At 43.1% G+C, this 18,902-nt stretch overlaps 1 protein-coding gene across 1 annotated transcript in view; it reads left to right on the top strand.

Annotated features, from left to right (window-relative positions):
• The window catches only part of KSR1 (kinase suppressor of ras 1), a 138,005-nt gene that overhangs the window by 61,070 nt on the left and 58,033 nt on the right, over positions 1-18,902 (top strand). The window contains exon 2 of the mRNA XM_088152570.1: positions 6,805-6,945. Within this exon, the coding sequence (XP_088008696.1) occupies positions 6,805-6,945 (141 nt within the window). The remainder of the gene's footprint in view (positions 1-6,804; positions 6,946-18,902) is intronic.

Genomic DNA, 18,902 nt, shown 5'->3' with positions numbered 1-18,902 from the left:
TTCCATTTGATTATTTTTTTAAAAAAAATCATCAGCCATACCTCAAAGTTGATTTTGTCTTTTTGTTCAGGAGTTTTTTGAAGCTTGAATTTTTCTCTCTGAGGATTGGTGACCTGGAAGTCATGAGAAAAATTCCCTCCCCTTCTCTTTGCAAAATACCCAGAAAATTTAAGCTCTATAATGCAGACAATAAAATAGAATAATTGTCCTCTTGCAGCCAAGACTACAATATGTTAGTAATGGCTTAGGAGGTAGATTCTGTACTCTTTCACTCTTTTTCTCTTTTTATGCTTTGCTTTGTTGTTATACTCCTAACTTTGTAGGCCAGAAGACTTTGCAAGAAGCTTGCATAATTGAAACACAGCAGTAGGAATGAAATCAGCACTCACTTTTTTTTTTTAGAAACAGCTATATCATAGAGTAGTAACTCCAAAGTTAAGTGGGGAGATAGTTCCATAGCTCAGTGGTGGACCACCTACTTTACACAGAGAAGCTCCCATGGTCAGTCATTATTATCTCAGAAGAAGATCAGAAGAGCCCTGCTGGACCTGGCCAGTAGCCCATTTATGTGTCCCACCCTGTCCAATCAGATGCATTGAGGAAGTTCATGAACCTGGGTAGGAAACTAAGACTTTTCTTCTTCTGTTACTTAAGATCTCTTGCCTCTGATTTTTAGAGGTATATGATGATTTAGCACAGTGTGTGAGCCAGGTCATAAAGTTAATATGTTAACGTAATACTGCCTGGTTCAGTTATGGACTGTTCTCATGGACTGTCTTTAGTGTTCAACAGCTTCTCCCCAGAGACCTTTTGGGACCCTCATGGGAAACTGTTGTCTTGTGGTAATCTTGCAAAATTTCAACTACTTCCTTAAATAATCTGTTTTTTTAAAAACTTGAAGATCTGTATCTTTTCATTTATTCTTTTATATGGAAATTTGTATGTCACCTTCTCACAAGTTTCTAGGCACTTTACAATTATAAAAAGACAATAGTAATTCGTTAAAACCACAAGTGATCCTAAAGGAAGCAAATCATTTTTCACCCCCAATTTTTTTTTTTTTTTTTAAAGTTGAAACCACAGTTATAATCCCATCACTGCTGTCTGCTTAACTGGGGTTTGCCATACCAAAGACCCTGCAGAAAAACGTAGTTCTTCCAGCCTTAACCAGGTTGTTCAGAGTAAGAAGGCTGTGGCTGAGAAGGCTAGAGCCCTTCCCCTTGATTTCTCAGGGAGCAGATATTGCAACACTTCGTCCTGTCTGGTCCATATTGTACAGGTTGTCCTAGAAAAGTCCTAGTCCCAAAGATAGCAAGGATTTCAGTCCTGTTTATCTCCAAGTTTCCTACCGTAGAGGTTTTTTCATTGTTTTGGTAAGCAGCCTTTGATGAACAGGAGATGTAGCTAACTATTCCCCAGACTAGGAAGGGATCTGTTAACTTGCAGTACTGTAGTTTGGAAACACCCTGTAATTTCCCTGGGCTCGGAGAAGTCCACTGCAACCTTGAATGGGGCCCAGAAGCCTGCTGGCCACCAATGCATCTCCTACAGTACAGGTGTTACTCTGTTAAACTGGTTATCACCCATTAGCAGAGAGGAAGTCATACTTTGTGCCTCCTGTAGTTTCCAGGTCATCTTCAAGGACAGCCCCATGTGGAACAAATTGCAGTAATCTAACCTGGAGATGACAAGGGTATGAGCTGCTGTCATCAGCACTTCCTGGTCCAAGAAATATCACAATGGGCAGATCAGCCAAAGCTGGCCAAAGGTTCTCCTGGCCATGGCACCAGCCTGCTGCTTTGGCAGAACTATGAATCCAAGAGAACCCTCAGACCACATACCTGGTGCCTCAGGATAAGGGGAGCCCCATTAAGTGTGAGAGATAGAAATCCATGGTACTGTAAGGTCTCTGTACTGATAATAACTCCATCTTGCTGAGGTTCAGTCTGGATCCGTTCCACTAAGTCCAGTCCCTCATCGCCTCTTGCCACCAGACTCCCACTGCATCTCCTCTTTGGCCTGGGGTGAAGATATATAGCTCCAATAGAAGAGAATATCTGTAGCTCAGGGTTGAACTGTGAAGTCCTTGGTGCTCTCTGAGCTTGGTTGTTTGCTTGCAGATGTTTTAGTACCCGACTAGGTAACATCATCAGTGCTAGTGAGGACTCACTAGCACTGATGATGTTACCTACTTGGATAATGAAACATCTGCGAGCAAATAACCAAGCTCAGAGAGCACCAAGGACTCGACAGATATATAACTGGTTATCATCAGCATATTCATGATCCCCCACCACAACCTGCTGGATTATGTCTTCCAGTGTCTTCATGCATCTACATTAAGAGAATGTAGAGAAGGCCAAGCCTTTGGGGAATCCCATATTGAATGTCTAAGGGCTCAACCTTTCCTCTCCCATGAATGCTGATTGGAGCTGTCTACCCAAAAAGTAGCAAGACCACCGTTGCACGATACCTCCTGTCCCTAACCCTTGCAGGCAGTCCAAAGGGATAACATGGTCAGTGGCATCAACTGGTACTGAGAAATCTAAGAAGATCTGGAGGGACAACCAGGACCATCCAAGGCCCACAACAAGTCATCTACAACTGCAATCATTGTGGTTTCAGCCCCATACCTAGGCCTGAATCCTGATTGGAAGCAAGTCTAGATAATCCACTTCATCCAGAGCCCTCTCTAGTTGCTGACCCACCACCATCCTTCCATTCTTGTCTAAATCTGAAATTTAACACTGTTATGGAGGCCACAGTGCCAGCCCCTGGTCTTTTCATTCATCTGCTAAAGTCTCCTTCAGGTTGAGTTTGATTGTTAGTGACTTCATAGGCACATCCAGGTAGTTTTCTTGGCCAAATGCAGAAATGGTTGGCCACTACCCTCTTCTGAAATGCTTTTTTGACTCCTCATTTGAGCCTATAGTCCTGATTATTCCTGGTTTCCACCCAAATAGTAACCAGGTCCAACCCTCTTAGTTGTTTGTGGTGATCCAAGACCATGCCAGATTGTTTTTACTGGAAATTCTAGATTTTGAGGGTGTCATGAAGCATGTAGTTGAGAGTGTTCCCATAGATCAGTGTTTCTCAACCTTGCTGGCTGGGGAATTCTGGGCATTGAGGCCCACACATCTTAAAGTTGCCAAGGCTGAGAAACTCAGCCATAGATACTTGGAACTGGGCTTAGCAAACGAGAGTAGAGCCAACCCTGTTTTCTTCCTGGGTAGGCCATGAAGGAGATTGTGTGTCAATGCATGATCATCCGTCCAGATGGCTAGAAACTTGATCTGACCAGCCTATACGTAGTTGATCTCTGGTTGGTTTGGGAGGGGTGGGGAAAGAGACACTGATGCAGAAGACAAAAAGGAGGAAAAACAGTTGGTTCATGAAAAGCAGATAGAACTGAAAAGGCCTCTGCATGTTTTTATTTTTTGAAACTTCCGTTACGGCAACTGAACCTTTTTTCCTCAAACAAAACAAAAGTTGTTTTATAATATTTTAAGGCCTGACACATTTATTCTGGCATAGACAGCCATGTGCTTTTCTTGTTGAGATTACTGGAAAAACAACACAGGGAAAACTTTATGGCCATAGGCAGAGGACCTGAAAGGTTGAACATGTTATTTATCAAACAGAGAAGACATTTGTAGCTTGTCATTTCAGAATTTGTTTCTAAGTGCCCTGGGGGGAAGAGTCTTTGATTTTAGATATGAGTGTGAAGCTTGTTCTTTTCTTAAGCTGGCATAGCGTAGAAGCCATGAGAAAAAGTTATGAATTGGCCCCTTATGGACTTTTTGCTGAAAAAAGAGAAAAAATGAACTTATGATTTATGGGTTTGAAGAGTAGAAAGGGTAGCTTATGGAAAGAAGGAAATTATGATGTAACTTTAGAGAGACAGGGCAAAATATAAATGTACTGTATCTACAGTATAACTGCTCTCAAGAAGATTGGAAGATTATAATTCCTTTCCCTTCCCTTTTTTTTCCTTCCTTCCTTCCTTCCTTCCTTCCTTCCTTCCTTCCTTCCTTCCTTCCTTCCTTCCTTCCTTCCTTCCTTCCTTCCTTCCTTCCTTCACTCTCCACTATTTTTCTTTGTTATCTTTATTTTCTTTTATGTTTTTTATGGGCTGCAAAGATTTGGTCTGTCAACATTTGTCAAGTCAAAAATTTATACACAAAAGCATTTATTTGAGAAAACCTAGTTTTAAAAACAGGTTAGACAGGTGTGTCCAGAAAGGTGGTCCAAAAAGGCAAAAGGGCACCTGGACCACACAAGCAAAGCCCCACCCCCTTTCTGCATGTCACACATTAAAAGGGGGTGGAGCTTCAATGGGGCGGTCTCAGGTGCCCGCCTGACTTTTTGGACCATCCCTGTGGAGGCTGCTGATGTCAGAGGTAGTTTTTTAAAAAGCTTTTTTTAAAGCCTACTTTAAGGAAAGTTGCAAGTGACGGCAATGCAGATTTTTCCATTGTCTTTAAAAAATATATATATCGAGTACCTGTGACATAAATTGGATTTAGGCTGATAATCCTATTACAGGGTTCACATCTTATCTTTTTCATAAACAACAAAGATCAGAGAGCTAGTTTGGTGCAGTGGTTAAGTGTTGGGCTAAAAACCAATTCTAGTCCTCCCTTAGGCCCAGAAGCTGATTGATCCTTCATTCTCTCAGCCCAACCCACCTCACAGGGTTGTTGTTGTGGGGAAAATAAGGGAAGAGTCGCTTTGTGTGAGATGGGCAGCTATATAAATGTGATATATAAATAAATAAAATTATGGATGCCACCTTGAGTTGCATGAATAAAAGTGGGATGGAAATCTAATAAATAAATCAGGATAGTCAATGTCAAGATTTTACTGCTTTGACATTGAGAAAGAGCAAAAGAAAGAAGGTAGATGCCTTCATATTCTAGATTTGGAGATAGTAAGAATACAGCGGACTTCACGAACAACCCGTCAGTCGGCGCTGGGCCAGCCAAAATATGACGGTTTCGTTGAGGTATCGGTTGACAAATAAAAAAAACTCACATCCTTTGGGCATGTGATGCAAGGAGATCATGGGCTACAAAAAATGATCCTGCTTGGCAAGGTTGAGGGAAGTAGAAGGGGAAGAAGTTATCGGGAATATAACGGGAACATCCTGGCATTGCAACAGATAGAGGGATGTGTCCATTTGTCCAGGTAGTCCCCGGGGGTCAGGCATGATTTAGAGTCACCTGACCAACTAGATACCCTTCAACACTGCCGTGCGCTCTCTCTCCCTCTCCAGAATGAGAGATGATAATTGTAACTAACCTTGCAGGGCTGGAAATCATCATTTTCATCATCTCTTCCCTGTTACGAAACCTGCCCTCTGGAATAGCCCCCCCTCCCCAGAGATCTGTGTGGCTTCCATCCTGATGATGGTCAAAGAACAGTGAAACTTTTCATTTCTTTGACAGATCTTGGTTACAGTGGGTGCTGAGAATTTCATTTCCCTGTAGAATTTCATCTGATATAGTGTTGTGATCTTCCGGGCGCCCATGGTTAAGCTTTTATTGCAGTGTTTCCCAACCTCAGCAACTTTAAGATGTGTGGACTTCAACTCCCAGAATTCCCCAGCTGGGGAATTCTGGGAGTTGAAGTCCACACATCTTCAAGTTGTCAAGGTTGAGAAACATTGTTTTATTGTCTTACTGTTTTCTGCTTTTAACCTTGTAAGTTGCCCAGAGTCATGTGGATTAAGGTGGCCTCTAAATCATAGAATAAACCAACAAATGCCTATTTTAGAGGCCTCTTGTCCCAGCGTTGTTTTCCCAATGTAGATTTTAACTCCCATCAGAATACAGTAGTCTTATTCCCTAGTCCTGATCTCAGGAAATCCAGTCAAGTCAGATTCATCATACTTTAGTTATTTTTCCCCCCTTTTTATTATGTTATAAAATATAACATAATAAATCTTAGTACATTGTGTTGTTTCTATGCATTGATGTTTGTATAATATGTTTAAACACGATTAACATTCTATTATTTAAATAACAGAATATGGAGAGCAGGAAAAAGAAAGAAAAAATACTCTATCAATGTTAATTACAATTTAGGATGGCAGTCTTACAAGCATAAAATTATTTAGCTTTTTCATTCAAAGTTGAGTATGACGTTGAGAAAGAACTGCTACAACTCACATCAAAAGAATTGTTATATGCTAGAGGTTTTGATCTTAAGCTGATTGCTTGTTGAAGCCTCCCTTGTATTGTTATTTAGTGTGTGAGTACATATGTACATACACACACATATATTTATAATACTTTAGTTAATTTTGCTGAGCCAAGAGAAAATTTCCTAGCTTGATTTTCTCTCCTGTTATCAGAAAAGTTATACCAGCATCTCCTTAGTCAAGTGATCACACTGCAGATTTGAAACTTTATGTAGTCAGAAGTGTCTGGTATCTTTGCTTGAAAGGTAAAACAGGAAAATGGGGGTGGGGGGTGAGAAAGCAAAACGTTTTGAACATCAGGAACACATGTTTTCAGTTTTGACAAGAAGGAATGTAACACCTGTTACATTCCCCCCCCCCCGGGTTATAAAAATTCAGTTACTCCCGTTTTACAGATGTGGAATACTGAGGCTGGGCATTGATCACCAAGCGAAGGGACGGTGAATAAGATGCCTTGTTGCCTCTAGTCAAATATTGACAGAGTGAGCAACCCTGAAAGGCCGCCTGGTTTCAGTTTGTGGACGAGAGGAGCGTGTGGACGAATTTGCTGTCTCTGGCCTGTTTCTTGGATCCATTTTAATCTTTTTCTCCCCCCTCCGCAGGTGAAACTGGTCCGTTACATTGGCATCCAGTTACAGAGCAAGCTCAGCGTCCCCGTAAATGACAGGACGGCTGAGCTGGACAGCTATCCGAGGCTCAGCGACTGGTTGTACCTTGTTAACCTGCGGAAGGACGTCATCCAGGTAGGGCTAACAAAGTCCATCCCAGGATCTTCTCATGGGTATAACGGAGTGATCATCATGATTAATGGGTAGAGGTGACCTCCCTATTTTCCTTCTTGCATGACTCTCTCTTTAAAGACCTTTAAACTGGTGCCAGTTGCTGTGACGTTTCTGCATCTGCGTGCACAAGGGTAGACAATGCGTACAGCCCTGATTTCTTAGTAGCATCAGCGCCCATGTGTGTGTGTGTGGGTGTGGGTGTGTTTTATTTTTCGCTTTGTCTGCGTTTGTGACATTCTGTTCTTCCTCAGTACGTAATCTCCAGAGTTCGCTGTCAACAGAATGAGTTTGCTTTCTAACCTCACCAAATCCTACAGCAGTGTTTCTCAACCTCGGCCACTTTAAGATGTGTGGACTTCAACTCCCAGAATTCCCCAGCCAGCTGGGGAATTCTGGGAGTTGAAGTCCACACATCTTAAAGTGGCCGAGGTTGAGAAACACTGCCCTACAGTATTTCGCAGCAGCTGTTAAAGTGTAATGCTTCATCCAAGTTGTCTTGGCCAGTCATGCTCCTTTCTAAAGAGAAGGCTTTGTCGTCTTTTTTTTCTCACAGTTGTTTAAAAAGGAGCTGGCTTTAAAAGGGTGTTGGAAGGCACACAAGAATGCATTGCAATGTATTTTTTCCAGTCGCCCGTCCCAGGTCTCCCTTTATTTGGAGAAGCACGGCAGGAAAGATTTATATTCACCACCGTGCATCGTATTTCACGTCAGCTCTTGCTTTTGGGGGATGAGGGCTGACAGCTTTTGCACAGTGTTGATAACTTCTGCCTGGGTTTTCAAGTACAGGCACACATCAGCAAAATGCACCAGATGTTATCACGTCTAACCAATTTTCCCTACTCAACTTTCCACTGGGGGGGTGGGTGGGGAAGTTAACTCGTTTAGCAACACATTTTCCTGAACTATTATGATCTAATCCGATGTTTATTTTACAACCGCAGCCTACAAGAGCAGAAAAAGTGTCTGCTAGCTGGGGAAATTAACTTGTGACGGTCTGCTTCTGTTTTTGGATGAGAATAGCAAGGCTTTAGCCCTTCAGGTCTGCAGAGGCAAGCATAGAGGCGGTATTGAGCCCTGAAAAAAACTACTGGCATGTTTTGATGTAAATCTGGCACTGTTGCTTGTGGGTCTCTAAGAACCCATCACTCGATCTGAATACAGTGCCAGGCATATAAGCCTGTTGCAGTGGTGGTGGTGGTGGGGGGACCCAAAATGTTTAGATTCAGGCCACTTCAAATGTTAATCACCTTGTTCTGAGTTTGAAATGACTCATTCTGGGTTGAAAATGGCTTGTTTTAAGGGCAGAATATTTGACGCGGGCTGTTTTGTACTGTTCTTGAGCTGTTTCAGCCTCAACCCAGTTCAAACCAAAGCTTTTCACAACACCCCCAGTTTGCAGAACAGCCTGTTCAGGAGCTGAAGGCAGCTTTAATAGTGCTGCTCTCTCCTCCTGCTTTTTCCCCAAACGACGACGACTCTGTGGGGTAGGTTGGCTGAGAGAGAGTGGCTAGTCCAAAAGAAAAGCCGTGGGTGTCAGCCCTTCGAGGCAGGCCAAGTCCAGAAACATGCCCAGAATTCGAGAAATGCTCTTTACCGCAGTCAAGTAGAATAACAGAATCTTGAAAGCCTGTCAGAGTTTCTCTCTGGCCCCTTATGCTGAACAAAATCAAGATGGGGTTACTCTGAGTTTCTTTCTCACGCTTTCTGCTTTCTCAGAACAGGCTCATCTTTTCTTAAAGTTCTCCCTTTAGGACGCTCTCCACCTTCCCCAGTCAGCTCCACATTCCTTTGCGGTGGGCAGAGGGGGGAGCAGAGCCTCAGTTTCCCTGCTCCTGCTCCCCCTCCTTGGATCTTGGGCTGAGAGGGAGGGGCTGGGCCAAAATGAAATAAAAGCAACCTCACCGTTGGTTTATCAGCGGTATTCTGGCTGAAAGTGTGTCATGATCCGTGCAATCTGCTATTAAGGTAGCCTTGTTCTGAATGAATTCCCAGCCCTGTTTCAGTCCAGCGTAGGATCTTAGGCGAACTGAGCTTCCTGTACTTTTCCAGTCAGTTTGAATGAAGCTGTGGGACTGCCTTAATTTCAAGAGTGGGGTTGAGGTTTGTTATGGGGGGCTTCTGGAATTGCTTAAGCCTCCCCCCCCAAACAAACAATAAAAAAGCCCCGTTCTTGGGTCTTGTCAGTCCCCTAGAGATTGCATTCTTGGCGGTTGGAGATTGCTGAGAAAGACATTGTGAATCCCGCCGTGCTGCTTTATCCTTTGTTTGCGGTTGCAATCTGGCAGAGTCAGCCTTGAAACAGATGTTGAAAGTATCCAGCCAGCCGTGCCCTTCTGCAGCAACTCCACTCTGCCCACTTCACTGATTTCTATGTATCCCACCCCCCCATCGGTTCCCATGGGGAGGGATCTCGAGTGGTTTGGGGATTCCCCAATAATGGCTTGTGAAGACCCAATCATTTTGAGCAGCGGTTCTCAACCAGCGTGCCACGGCACACAGGTGTGCTGTGGGCTTGTTTCCAGTGTGCCACGAGATTTTTGTCTTATGTTATTTTTTTTCTATTTTTTTTGTCTTATGTATATTCTGCACAATACTTAATACAGTGCAGATAGTTTTTAAAACGTGTATAACTTCCCCTCGAACCATATCTTACACATTTAAAAATACATATTTTTTTCCCTAGCATTTTCCCGATAAGAATAGGGTCCATTTTTTCCAGATCAACTAAACGTTGATCCTTTTGGTTGTGACAGGAATTGACCAACTGGCTTTTCACCTGAGCCTGACGCCTTATTTAAATTTATATATACATTTAAACACATTTAAATAAGTATATGTATAATTTAATTTAATAATTAAATTGATAATTAAATTAATAACTATTCAGTGTAAATTTAAATATTTATATACACTATATACATACATACATACATACATATATATAATATGTATATATTTAAATACATGTATATACATATTTAAAAATACATATATACGATTAATAATGTTCTGGTGTGCCAAAGAACTACTGCTATATTCAATATTGTGCCACAGATTCAAAAAAGTTGAGAACCACTGATTTAGAGCATGGATTTGTATTGTTTTCTAACAATCTCTCCTATCCTGGGGAAGTAAGGGGCTTGGCTACAATTCCCATGATCCCCAGAGAATATGACCCAGATGGAGTGAGAGCAGCTTGTCCCAGGGCCTCTTCCACCTGGAGTAGAGTCTGATGTTGAAGCTCTCCTCCCCTTATTTTCCTTGCCACTCGAGTCTTCCCCAAGTGGAAATTTCCATGAGAAGAGAAATTCTATTCCAGGAAAAAAAAATACAGCAGAGAAGAGTCATAGGAAAATGTCATGGTGTGAAATATTATTTGGGAGGGAAGCAGCTCTTTAAAATATTGCTATTTAGTCCATAGACATTGGGAGTGGCCTTCAGGAATTGTGGGGCTGTGTTTCCCCCTCTGATCACGTAGATCAGAAGCCACGGAAGATCGTGTTTGGTGCTTTCCTTTGATTTCTCATCACTCTCCATTCTTTTCCAACAGGATCTCATCATTAAGGTACAGTACTTAATGACAGTTGTGCCATCCGTGCTGCTAGTCACACTTCCAGTGTCTCATCAAGGATGGTTGTCTTGCCCAATAACAAGATTTTTGTCAGCTTCAACATAGGATTAGTAAAAAAAATCCTCATTGGCCCTTCTTTCTCAGGATTGCTGTTTTAAATCTTTAAAAGAATCCACTCAGTCTAAGCGGTGAGATTTAGATTTGGTTTATATAGCATGCGGAGCCATGGCTTGTTCATTATGGTTTGTTGAATAAACCATAGTTGGTTAGGTTTGCACAACATCTTAAGCTACAAACAAGGAACATGTGTGTGAATCCTCAGCAGCATCGTACTGGACTTGTGTGGCTTTACAGATGTGATAATCAGCAAACAAATCAGACTAATTTTCATTAGAAGGAACCTCAGAGGTCATCTAGTCCAACCTCCATTCAGTGCAGATCCAGTCTCTGGAGACTTCTGGTGAATGAACATACTACTTCATGAGGCAATGTATTCTGCTGATAACAGCTCCTACTATCAGGAAATTCCTCCTAGTACCAAACCTGAATCTACCTCCTATAGTTTCAACCCACTGATTCTAATCCTGGCCTCTGGAAAACAGAGAACAAGTCTACCTCCTTCTGTACACAACAGCCCTTTTGATATCTGAAGGTGACTATCAGATCCTCGGTCTTCTCTTCTGCAGGCTAAACAAACCCAGCTTCTGTGACTATTCCTTATTAGACTTGGTTTCCAATCCCCTCACCATCTCGCCATCCCTAAATGCATTCTGGAAGATGTTGAAAATGGAGCTCTTCCGGAGTATGTTTTAATCTATTTGGGACCATCTTTTGATTTATTTTTGCTTGCTCTTACTTCACTGTTATGAAGCTTTATGTTTTTAGGCTTATGAACAGATGTTTTAACATTTGTTTTCGGCTATGGAAGCCGCTGAGAGTCGAATTGATGGTGGCGGAGTACAAATGAAGATGGATGGATGGATGGATGGATGGATGGATGGATGGATGGATGGATGGATACATCTTAGTAGCCATCCTCTGAATTTGCTCCAATTTGTTGATATTCTTTTTAGACTGCAGTGCCCAGATCTGAATACAGTATTCCAAGTGAGGGCTGACCAAGCCAGAACAGTACGGGGCAATTAATTCCCACAATCTGGACTCTCTGCCTCTGTTAATACTTCCCCAAACAGCATTTGCCTTTTTAGCAGCTGCTTCACACCGCTGGCTCAGGTTCAACTTGTGATTGACAAGGGACACCCAGATCTTCTTCAGAAGTGCTACTGCCAAGCCACATTTTCCTCATTTTACGCTTGGACTCTTCTTTTTTTCTTCCTGGGTGGAGAATTTTATATTTCCTTTTACTAATGTCATTCTTTTCAACACATAGTGAAAGTCTGCCTAGGCCGTTTTGACTCCCTCTGCTAATGTGTTCACACTCCTCCTAGTTTTTTGCCAGTTCTCCAGGAGTTCACAAAGATTACAGCTAGCGGTTCTGCTAGTCCCTTCAGTACACTATGATGTAATCCATCTGGCCCTCAAGATGTGCATTTGTTTAAATTAGCTAAGTGTTCTTTTATGCTCTCTTGGTCTGTTCTGAGCTGCGGCTCCCTCCTACTAGTCACACAACAATGGCCAGCCACAGCTTCATTTCTCCCGAAAAAAGAGAGATGAAAAATGTGAGCTACATCACTCTGCCTTCTTGCTCTCATCTATTACCAATGCACCCTTTTCTCCTTGCAACAGACCAGCAGCCACTTTGCTTTTCCTGATAAAACTGATAAAAGCCTTTTTTGTTGTTGTTGTTTGAGGCATTTCTTGCAGGCCTCAGCTCATTCTGTCCTTTTGCCTTTCTGACACAATCCCTACAATTTCTGGCCACTCCCTTGCATCCATCTTTGTTTACATGTCCCATTTTCTATTGATGATGTGCCATCAAGTTGGCGTTGACTCTTAGCAACCACACAGAAAGATTTTCTCCATTATGATGGATCCCTAACCTGGCCCTTTAGATCTCCCAATGGTGCCCCCATCACCACTATAACTGAGTCCATCTACCTTGCTGCTGGTCATTCTCTTCTCCTCTTTCCTTCTACCTTCTCCAGAAAGCATTAGAGCCTTCTCCAGAGCGCTAGATCTTCACATAATGTATCTAAATAGGATAATTTGAGCCTGGTCATTTGTGCCTCAAGTGAGAACTCTGAGTTGATTTGTTGTAATGGTATGTGGGAATGACCTTGGGAGACAGGGGGAAGAGCCACAGCCAGGAGAACGGTTGGATAAGAGGCAGCTGAGTCTGCAGAAGAAATGGGGGCATGGCAAATGTCTCAGAAAGGACCTTCCCTAGTTTCTTGGGCTGTAAAGGTGATGGGAGAGAAATGTACTTTCAGATTTGCATGATTCTGTTCATGCAACCTTACAATAAAGTATATTTAGTTCCTCTGCACATGCTTCCTGTATGGACTACCTCACAAGACTGGCATCAATCTTGCTGTCCCCCAAGGTCATTCCCACATACCATTACATTCATTCAGTGATCCATTGGTTTGTTTTCTTGGCTGTCCACAGTATTCTCAGGAGTCTTCTCCAACACCAAAGTTCAAAAGCATCAATACTCTTCCTATCCTGCTTTTTTAAAATCCAACTTTCCCTTCCATGGAGTGCCACAGGGAATATCATGGCTTGCACGATTCTGATCTTTGTAGGTATAGACACCTCATGGCATTTGAATATCTTTTCCAAGGCCTTCATGGCTGCTGTACCAAGTGTTAGTCTGTGGCGTATTTCTTGACTGCTTGTTCCTTTCCTGTTGACCCATTTTCTATACATGTCCTTTTTAGAAAGCTCTGTGTGTATTCACACTGGTCTCTTTAGCTGTCTCCCATTTTCCTTCTGGTTGAAATGGTTTGTGATCGCCCTTTCAGGATCTTTTTCATAGGATTCCCAATCCTTCTCAGACATTTTTCTCCTTCAGGATTTCAAGCCATCGGTCTGGCCTACCTTGAAGTTCATCAGCAATCGTGAAATCCAGTATGCAAGTCTAAATCTTCCTTTTCCTCTCTCCCTCAATGTCATGAACTCAAGGAATATACTTTCTCCCACTTACCCTCATTTCTTCAACCAGTTCCTCCTTGTTGGTCCAGGATCGCCGACTCCCTTGTCCCTTCTTCCACTTCATGAAAAATGTAGCTGCCAGCAAGAGAGGACAAACATTAGTTAGACCTCTGACTTTTGGCAGTGATTATCCAGTAGATGTCAGGGTAGCTGAAATCTCCCATTGTGACTAATGCTGGGCACTTCGCAAATTTGCTTGACTGTCCCATATTTTCTGGCTGTGCAAGAGGTCTGTAATAAACTCTCAAGATTATATCAGTTTCTATCTGTTCATTCTTTCTCCAACCCTGTCAGTAGGATTTCCCTGCTCTGATTAATGACCTGTGCAGTCATATGCTTTCTTTACATACAGCACAACACTTTTTCCCTTTCTACTGAGTCTGCTCCTTTTGAGTAAGTTGTAGCCTTCCAGAACATGCTTTAATCATGCGTGTCATCCCAAGTTTCAATGATGCCAGTGACATCCTATTTGTCCTCCTGTGTTAGGATTTCAAGTTCTCTCTGTTTGCATCCCATACTCTGTGCATTGGTGTAGAAACATCTGAGTGTGTGAGCAATGTCCCAATCTCTAAGCCCCCCCACCCTCATACAGTACTTCTCCTTGGCCCAGACCTAGACAATGGATGTTGGTAATTTCCCCCCTCCCCCGCTTGGTTGAATGGCTGTTCATTGCATTATCCCATTCCAAGCTTTCACACCAGATTTCACAAACACTATTTCTTTTGCACGACCAAGAGTCTCAGTTGACTATACAGAGGTTTCCAAACTTTTTTGGGCCATGAGTCCTGTTAATTAAAACATTTCCTGGAACCCCTGATTAAGAGGCAAAGTTCTAGTGATAGAAAATGGCTAAATAACATGACATTCGTGCTGGTTGCCACTAATCCTTCCCCCTTCCAAAAAAAAGGCTGATGAGGAATTGCCAGCCCACTAAAACCTTCTGTTTGACCTTGTTTCAGAAAAGGGGAGGGAGGATGGGGTAGGATGACTTTACAGAAGGCGGGGCAGGAATGCACAAAACGACAGCCATGGTGTTTTTTTGCAGGAGAAGCATTTTCCTAGATAAAGATCATGGCCATCATTTTTGCTGTATTTTAAAAAAATTGTTATGGATGCCCTGGTGCTTGCGTGAACTTTTTTTTACCCTTAATCTCTCATGGAACCTCGTCAAGTTCTGGTGGAAACTGAAAGCTCTGCAGAACACGGCTTGAAGCTCTCTGCACTAAAAGAGTCTTTTCTGGTTCCCTTGTTCAAGTAATCCAGCCCATGGGGGCCACAAACATTATTCCCAAAGGAGTTACCTTCCATCCACTCCAGTACATTCAAACACTGCAAGCGCTTGCACGGGAAGTTTTCCCTGCAAGTGTGCTACCTCCCTGAGATTCTGATCCCATAAGGCTCCACTTCTCTATTCCCTCCTCACTAGTTCTCCACTAGTGGCTGATTATAGACATCCTCAGTGAAGGGGGCCATTTTCATCCCCTTTCTTGGCACAGATCACCACAACCATTGCATCTGTGTCTCAGAATTCAGTAGCTTTGTGTCCAGGGAAGTTGGTTCATACTAGAAAGATTGTGACATATCAACAAACTAGACCTATTAGTGGTTTGGAAGGGCTTTGGACCTTCCTGGGCCAAAGAGTTCTGTTTGTATCAGATAAATAATGCTCCAGTGGTCTGGTATTTCAACCAACAAGGTGATTCCAAGTTCTGGCCACTTTTTCATGTTCATGGCACAGATTTGGCATTGAAATCCCCATGTGAGAAAGCAATGTCCTGGCTGACCAGCTAACTTGTAGCCAACCAGCCACACATGAATGGGAATAATATGTCATGTCAAAGGCTCTCATCTAGTCTTCTGGGAGCAACTGGAAGATTGTTCACTGCATCTTGGGACAAACCCTAGTATCTTCATTTCTACAGCAAGATGGGATAGATCCTGAGTTTCTAGCCAGTATCTTCCTGCTCACATGGAACAGATGTCTCCTATACCTCTTTCCACCATTTCCTTAGACAGCCAACTTCATTCTTCTTATCCCATGGTGGACTTGACAATCATGGGTTGCTCTGCTGTTGTTACTGGCTCATCATCTCCAGTATTTAAGACATCTGAACTTGCTATCCATCCTTAAGGTCAGGTCTATCACCTAGATTCATCTCCCTTCACTTCACTGGTTGGAGAATCCAGTTGTGAATTGCTTAGGTCTAGGGTAGATGAGGCGGTCCTAGCCACTTCTGAAGAGCCTCCTATTTGGCTGAGTGAAGAACCATTGTTTAGGCAAGAATGAACATTTTAATCTCTTAATCAAATTTGTCATGATTTGACATTCTTCTTATATTTGAAACAATATGGCTTGATTTTCATCCATAAAAGTCAACCCCACAGCCATTTCTTTCTTCTACCTTCCACTGGATGGTATCTCTCATTTTTCTAATCTCCTTGTAAAGCCTGTTATGAAGGAGTATATTTTCCAAGTATAACAATCTGATGATAACATGCAGCATATTACTGAATTGGTATCATGCTATTTAAAAAAAAGAAAAGAATCACACTCATCTGTGTAGTCCAGTGTTTCTCAACCGTAGCAACTTTAAGATGAGTGGATTTCAACTCCCAGAATTCCCCATGCTGGCTGGGAATTCTGGGAGTTGAAGTCCACTCATCTTAAAGTTGCTAAGGTTGAGAAACATTGCTATAGAACCTGAATCTAGTGATCATGGTTCTTCCTTGCATTCAGAGCGAGACTGTAGAGTTTTAAGCTGAGATGGGATTTGAATCTTCCCAGTTTTAATATGACACCACAAACTGGTGCCTTCCAGAGAAATGGGACTACAACTCCTGTCATCCCTAACCAGCAAGAACCTGATGAGCAAAGTTGGGCATAGTTGGCCGAGACATGCTGCACCCCAGATTACTGTGGATCTCCAAGATTTTTAACTAGCAGAGCAGACCCTTTTGTAAATATCCCTGAGACCAGGTCCAAAAGACCTTTTAGCAGTACATTCAAAGAAGCAGCTGGGAAAGTCCAAAGAGAGCTGGTTTTCCATTTGATCAATATCGAAAGATATGAACTCCTCCCTGATGGCTTCTTCAAACAAACAATCAGCCTTTTTCTCTTTTGCTCTGCCCTTCATTTTTCCAGCTTGGTCATGAACATTGGGGTGCTTTTTTGTTCCCTTTCTGCTCAGCCAAGTCCGAAAATAAATCTGCCAGACAGGTCGTAAAGCCCCGATACCCCCCCCCCTTCATAAATAGCCTGTCGGCTACAATTTAAAATATCTGCTGACACCACAGATCCTCAGAGCAGCTTGTCTTTCCAGGGCCAACGTTTTCCAAGCGCTCCTGGTTTCAGGGGTGGGAAAACTCTGCCTTGTTCAAACAGTGCCCTGCTTTCTTAAGCTGGTTCTTTCTTTCCATTTTAAATCTGGAAAGCCTGTGTTTAAAGTGAGGCTAATGACTGGCTGTCAGATCCTTTAGTTCAGGGGAGAGATTGCAGTTGGAACAATGGAGTGTTTATGGAACTGGGCCACTGGGAAAGTTCCTGCGAGCATGAACGACACGCAGCCAGTCATGTTGCGGAGTGTGAGAGTCCTCCTCTGCCCGGATGTTGCGGTCCCTGAGGTAGGTGAAACCAGCCCCTTTGCTGCACTTTCAGCCACCCAAATCTGTTCATCCATCTATCCATCCAGCTGTCTGTGAGGAGAGTGGAGCAGTGGCGAAGGTGGTGGACTGGCAGCCGGACGATCTGGGTTCTCGTTCATCTTCGGCTAAGAAAGTCCATTGGGTGGCTTTGGACCAGTCCCTCTCTCACAGCCAAGGGGCAGCAGGGTGAAGTGGTGAAGGTACCGACTGGGGAGGGGAGAGTCTGGTTCAAGTCCATGCTCAGCCACAGGAGTTGTCTGGGTGGCTCTGGGCCAGAGTCTTGCAACCCAAGAGCCAAAATGGCAATAAGGTGCTGGACTAGGATAGGGGCAAGCAGACCCAGGTTGTACTCCCCCATCAGCCATGGAAGCCCATTGGGTGACTTTGGACCCGTCCCTCTTAGCCCAAGAGTCAAGGTGGTCTAGCGATGAAGTTGCTGGACTAGAACCAGGGGGACCCAGAGTTTGGTCCCTCTGAGCTAGAGGTCACCAGCCCAACCTACCTCACAGAGTTGGGAAAAATGGGGCAAGGGAGTGGTGGGTACGCCAATTTGGTTCCCCTTTGGAAAACAGGATATAGAATGAACAAATACGTGTGAATAATTAAGGAGCCTTTAAAGTAGAAGCAGATCAAACTGAACATTTAAAGTTTTCATTTGAAAACCATATAAAGCAACAAGCAATAAAAATAAAACACGAAGTTCTTGTTTAGAAAGTATGATTGCTTTCGAAAGGCTACTTCTTTCGACTTAGCAGGGAGTTTCATGCAAGAAAGGCAGCTACAGAAATGGTTCCCCCTCAAGTCACCCCACAAAACACAGAGCAATTCTGGGGTGACCATTAGTCTAAGGCAGCGGGTCTCCAACATTTGGGTCTTGGGACCCCTTTACGTTCTTAAAAACGATGGAGGACCCCAAAGAGCTTTGGTTCATGTGGGTGATATCTGTGGATATGTACTTGATTAGAAATGAAAACAGAGAAATGTTAAAATAGAGGCGCTTGATGTGAGATGGGCGGCTATATAAGTGTGATGTCTGTATACATAAAATAAAATATTCGTGGACGCCCTGAAGGTGAGGTCCATCTAGGTGGGGTTGTATAGAAAATAGGCAGATATTTCAAGGCATATCATCTGGGGTTGTCTTTCCACGGTTTGAAGGGGTACAATCTCCAGGGCTAGCCCATTGCTTCTGAGCCATGTGCCAAATGATTCTTAATGCTTTTTTCTGTCCTGTACCAATTGATTAATTTATGGTTAAGCGGTACCAAACTGAAATGGAAGGGACGATTTGCGTATTGTTCATCCGTTCGCAAAAAAAACGCTCTGCGTTTAGAAAAATGCCATGGGCAAAGACACCTTCTTCCTGACATACTAGATTTCTATGTGCAGATTTCTTGCTGCATGCGGAGTGTAATACCATGTTAGTCCCCTATTGCGGTGTTTCTCAACCTTGGCCGCTTTAAGCTGTGTGGACTTCAACTCCCAGGATTCCCCAGCCAGCAGGGTTAGGGTTGGCTGGGGAATCCTGGGAGTTGAAGTCCACACAGCTTAAAGCGGCCAAGGTTGAGAAACACTGCCCTGTTGCAATAAC

Source organism: Python bivittatus, unplaced genomic scaffold, assembly GCF_059951505.1.
Source record: "Python bivittatus isolate LINGU-HERP-01145 unplaced genomic scaffold, Pbiv_v1 ctg000690_np1212, whole genome shotgun sequence".
In the NCBI taxonomy this organism is placed as follows: Eukaryota; Metazoa; Chordata; class Lepidosauria; order Squamata; family Pythonidae; genus Python; species Python bivittatus.
This window is presented reverse-complemented; position numbering and strand designations above follow the sequence as displayed.